This window comes from Phaethon lepturus, unplaced genomic scaffold (genome assembly GCF_000687285.1).
Source record: "Phaethon lepturus isolate BGI_N335 unplaced genomic scaffold, ASM68728v1 scaffold7857, whole genome shotgun sequence".
In the NCBI taxonomy this organism is placed as follows: Eukaryota; Metazoa; Chordata; class Aves; order Phaethontiformes; family Phaethontidae; genus Phaethon; species Phaethon lepturus.
Genome location: NW_010551061.1, coordinates 30933 through 35842, shown reverse-complemented (window position 1 = coordinate 35842; position 4910 = coordinate 30933). Strand labels below are relative to the sequence as shown.

Here is a 4910-nt window from a genome sequence, read left to right as displayed (position 1 = left end):
GAAAGAGCAGGGATGACTAATATTTACACAAGCTGAAACTGCTCTTTTGCAAGGCAACAGTAAAGTATTGACAGTACAACCATTTGCTGTGAGGAGTCAGCTTTTAGAAGTTATTTAAAGAGTGCACCCCTAAGGATCCTCCGTATTTGCATGTTCCTGAAAAGTGCCCGAGGTGGTTGTCTGAGAGTTTGCCTCTTACATAATACAGGCTGGGATTCAGACTTCTGTCCTGACATTATAAGCCACAAATCCAAAGCCTTCAGCATCCAATCCATCCATTATTTTTCCTACCAGCCAGTCATCTGCTAGCTAGACCTACTGCCTAAACTGCAAGAATGATTAATCATTGAACAGAAGGGACAAGGATGTTCATTTACTAGCAAATGTCTTCAGTATTGCAAAGAAATCCCCGGCCCACTAGGAGTATTGCAAACGGTGCTTTTTGGTCTTTTGATACAAAGTCAGTAAGTTTCTGGGAGGAAACCGCTATCTAGCTTCCTAGAAAGTGACAGCAGCTTCATTATAAATGCATACAAACCCCAGATACTTTTCCTCTTCTAGACCTATTAATTTCAGTCAGACTAGACAAACAGATTAAGAAGCATAGCTAACTATCTTGTCCTGAGTGCGCGATGCCGGGATAAGCCACGGCGTACTTAGGCCTATGATCTAGCATGCAGCACTCAGTCTGCAGTGGCTGCCTTAACTGCAGACACACACCCAAATCCTTCAGTCAAACCTGAACACAGAAGCTGAAACCAGTATAACACTGTTACGAGAACTGTCAGTTTGAACAAACTGGCATTCTTTGAGCAAAAAAACTTAATCCAACATATACTCCACTAATAAAATTCCTATGCAAGATGTTTAAAGGGACACATTTCACCTGTTATTTACAATGGGCCAGAAACATGGCCAGTTACAATGGCTGCTGCATGGTTCCTCCTCCAGCAGGAACATGACTGCAGGTCTGTGCCCTCAGATCAAACAGAACTCTGCTTTCATGTTTGCAAAGTCAAAACCCAAACAAATGTTTCTCAGAACCTGAGATAAAGCCATCTTTGACTTGCTACTCTCCCGTTGGCATTTTCTCAACTATTTCTCTTACCAGTTGAAAAACAAGCATTTATCTAGCTCTGGAACAAATTCTGCAGATTCTGGTGCCCAGTCTTTTGTTGCACTTCCTCTCTGTTTAGACTTTAAATATCTGTAGCTGCAGAATCTAATGAAAGTAAAACAGAACCCAGAATTACTCTGAAAGAGAGAAGTTGCTCTTGGCTTCAGTGGCCTGTCTTCTTAGACTGGCTCAGGGCCCCCTGTAAGTCAAGAGGCTGAGTTTGCACCAAGCAGTAGTAATCTGCTTTTCCAAACTCTTTCAAACAGTAGTATGCACCCTTAAAGAAGCCCTCCAGAAACACAGGGTGAGCAGCCAGCTCCACATGAAACAGGAGGTGCTCAGAGTGACATCCAAAGTGTTTCAAAGATGCTTCATCCCTCCTAGAACAACAGCTGCATGCAGTGACACCACAGTGCTGTGGGAGTACTCTCCATTTTGCAAGGAAGTATACTACAACTAGTTTCCGGAGGACACGGTTTACCTGAATTTCTGAGAGAAGTCTTTGATGATCTGGACAATCCTTCCATCTCTAATGAGGTCTAAAGGAGACTTTCCCCGATGGTTTGCGTAATTAATATCTGCTCCTTCTTGTGCTAAGTAACATGCAATTGCAGCTCCCACATTCAGCTCTACATTTCCAAGAAAGCCAGAAGCCTGCAGCTGAAAGATGTTGAGAAACACTGTTAACAGAAGAAGTTTCTGTTATGCGGCTTTGATCTGCATCAAGTTCTAAACAAAGTCTTAATCCTTGTACTTGCAATTTGAAAATGCAATTTAGCATTCTTTTTTGAAAACACAAAGAGATCCCTCAGCATGTATAATAGCAGGTTCAAATCTTGCACTCCAGGAACAAGAGTGCGTAAGACTGGTCCTAACTGATGCTGTTATTCATCATAGTAATAGGCATTCACGTCTTCAGGTACTGAAAAGGAAGTACACTGCAGGCACCACAGTACATACCAACCGATGAACAGCTGATGCATGGAGTCCTAAGAGGCAGCTATTTAAAAAAACCAAGTTTTTGTGTACATCATCCAAACTATTTTGAAGTCAACAGAAATTTTCCACTGACTTAAAAGACCAGGGCATGTTGATCAGGGCAAGTAAAATTACACCTAAAGGAGTCTACAGCATCTACATACAATGTTACTGTAAATAGTATTGGGAATGAAATGCACAGGTCCCTCATGTTGCTTTAAGGCTTTCTGCACCCAGGACTAACTACCGGCTGTCCCTAGCACAAGATAACAAACCCCACCCTTTACTGCTGACCCCTCTGCTCAAATTTGCAGGCAGAGAAATTCAGATGAAAGAAGTGATTGCTGAACTGGTGTGGGGTGTCTCTGTGGAATGTCAGTGGCTGAACAAGGCTGAGGACCTGAGGCTAGAGCATCTTTGGCCATGCACTTGAACCATCGTTCATACCATCAACACTGGTAGCTTGGTCACAAGCAGAATGGAAGAGCAGCAATGCACTAGGCTTTTTCAAGCTCCACAGGTAGAAAGGACGAATGGGTGGTTTGGCACACAGCGTGCAGCCCTTCAGAATGTTGGTTTAATTTATTTACAATTTATTACCATGAAAAAAATCAATGCCAGATTTGCCAATGTACTAAATTATCCCTACAACAGAATCATTCTCACTCCATCTATAACCAATGCTTGCACTCTTGGTTTGCACCGCAAATCTGGTGCGTGCACATGTTGGTATTTATATGGATGGCAGAACACTTTGAAGGGCTAATTTAACATCTTTGCCAAAAAGCCAGACGAAGCTTCCAGTCCATTGCATATCACGCACTGATTTCTAGACCTAAGGCCTCTCCTGAAAGGCCTTATATATTCATGAATACAGAGCAACAGAGAAATCCAGTTCAGGCTTTGTAACAACACAGCCTTTATCCTTCAGCTTGATAGGTCTCACCTCTTGCATTCTGCTCTACATCTGCAGATAACTGGGGTGTTTGTGGTTAGCTATCCTCGTATTTTCCATGCCATCAGACAGAAATGAATTGCTGTGGTTCTGGGCTCTGCAACTGGATTCATGACCTTTCCCATGTCAAGAAAGAAGCACACAATGCTAATAAAAATATCAGGGGAGACAGTATGAATTGTTGTCTGACTATGTGAAGTTTCATGTTATAAATTCAAGCATACCCTCAGAGTATCTATTCTTGCTTTCCCACAAACAAGAAGGTTTTTTTCCACGCTCCCCATCTGGACTGGCTTTAAACAATTTCACTGACTGCCTTTGCCCCCTTAGATCCCACTATCTGCTGTCATTCTAACATCATCAAGCATCTTCCTGCCCTTGGTACTGGAACTTCTCCTACTCCCAGCTCACCTTGGAAAGGAGGGACAACCCCATCTCCCCTTCACGCTTCTCCATCATGACAGACATTAGCTGCTGCCGTTCCAAGGCAATGTGCATGGCTGTGTCCCCATCCTCATCTTCAGCATTGACATCACTGCCTTCACTGACCAGCAGTTGCACCATCCCTACATGTCCCTGGATGACAGCCAGGTGCAGTGGTGTCTGGTTACGGTTGTTCTTGAGGTTGACATCACAGCGACCCTTGAAGAGAAGAATTGTATCAAAGAGAGTTGTTGCTGCTGAGTTTGGCTGAAGAAAAGTGCTGCAGCTGTGGTGCTTGTCGAGGCCCATCTTTGTCAGGAGAGCAGTATAGAGATCTCCAAAAGAGCTACGCGATCCACCCCACTGTATCTTGGCTATATGGCCCACACACCTCAAATATCAAGCAAGGGAGGATCAGAAGCCAAGTACCCAACCAACACAGAGATAACATTTCCCTGGTGATGATTGGATATGACAACTCATCACTTCCCTGACAGAAACAAATCCTGGAACTACTCCAAGAAAAGAGTCATGGACTAGCTCCTCTAAAGCAATATTGATTCCTTGCTGCCTGTTGTGCTTTGATTTCCCCTCTTCAAAGCAAAGAGGAGAAAAACCTGTTCAAAGCTGAATTATTCTGCCTCTCTGCCAAACCTGCAGGGGAAGGCAGCAGCAAGGTTTAGAGACAGAGAGCCTTTAAAGATATAGCTATGCTAACACAGTTATTATGCCAGAAATAAAGCAATCATAGTACTAAGTAGTGAGTGCTCACAGACATTGCTCCTCTACGGCACTCATTTGTTAAATCCATTAAAGCCTTGATGTAGCGGTTTGGATCCCCTTTGTAAAGATGGAGAAACTCAGGCAACAAATCACCAAAAAGAAGAAACAAAACCCAGGAGTACTGACATGTAGTTGCCACCTTCATTGCCACTATCACCTGAAAGCAGAGACAGAGGCTAGCTTTGACTCCACAAAAATCAACAGCAAAATGCCAGGTAGATTGCCATCCCTCTGTTTAGCATTTTCATTGCTAAAGAATGCAGCTCACCGGGGGCAGGTCTAGCACTTAAGACTGAAGAAAGATAAATAACGCAGAGTAAACATGTCAAAATATTTTGTTCTGCATTCAAATCAAACACTTGCCTTCAGATATTCTTTCATGAAAATTAAGAGTGAGAAACCCACCACAGAACAACCAGTAGCTGGGTAGCTTCAGCATTCACTTGGAGTGAGGGAAACTGAGCTCTGACCTGCACCTACGAGGTAGGGAAGGTTTTGAATACAGATCTACACACTCCTTAATGAGCAGGTTAACAGCTATTCTGAAGTCTTTTCCCTTCATCTCTATCACTTCACTGAACATTTCCCAGCAAGCTCCAGTTCCAACCCACTTTGCTCTAGCCTGCAAGATACCCTTCTCCTCTACTGCCAGTG

At 43.4% G+C, this 4910-nt stretch overlaps 1 protein-coding gene across 2 annotated transcripts in view; it reads right to left on the bottom strand.

Annotated features, from left to right (window-relative positions):
- Positions 1–4910, bottom strand: part of MIB2 (mindbomb E3 ubiquitin protein ligase 2) — a 35411-nt gene that overhangs the window by 4313 nt on the left and 26188 nt on the right. For both annotated transcript variants that reach the window (XM_010290746.1, XM_010290747.1), the window contains exons 14-15: positions 3462–3692; positions 1599–1777 (exon numbers count right to left, since the gene is read on the bottom strand). In XM_010290746.1, the coding sequence (XP_010289048.1) occupies positions 1599–1777; positions 3462–3692 (410 nt within the window). The remainder of the gene's footprint in view (positions 1–1598; positions 1778–3461; positions 3693–4910) is intronic.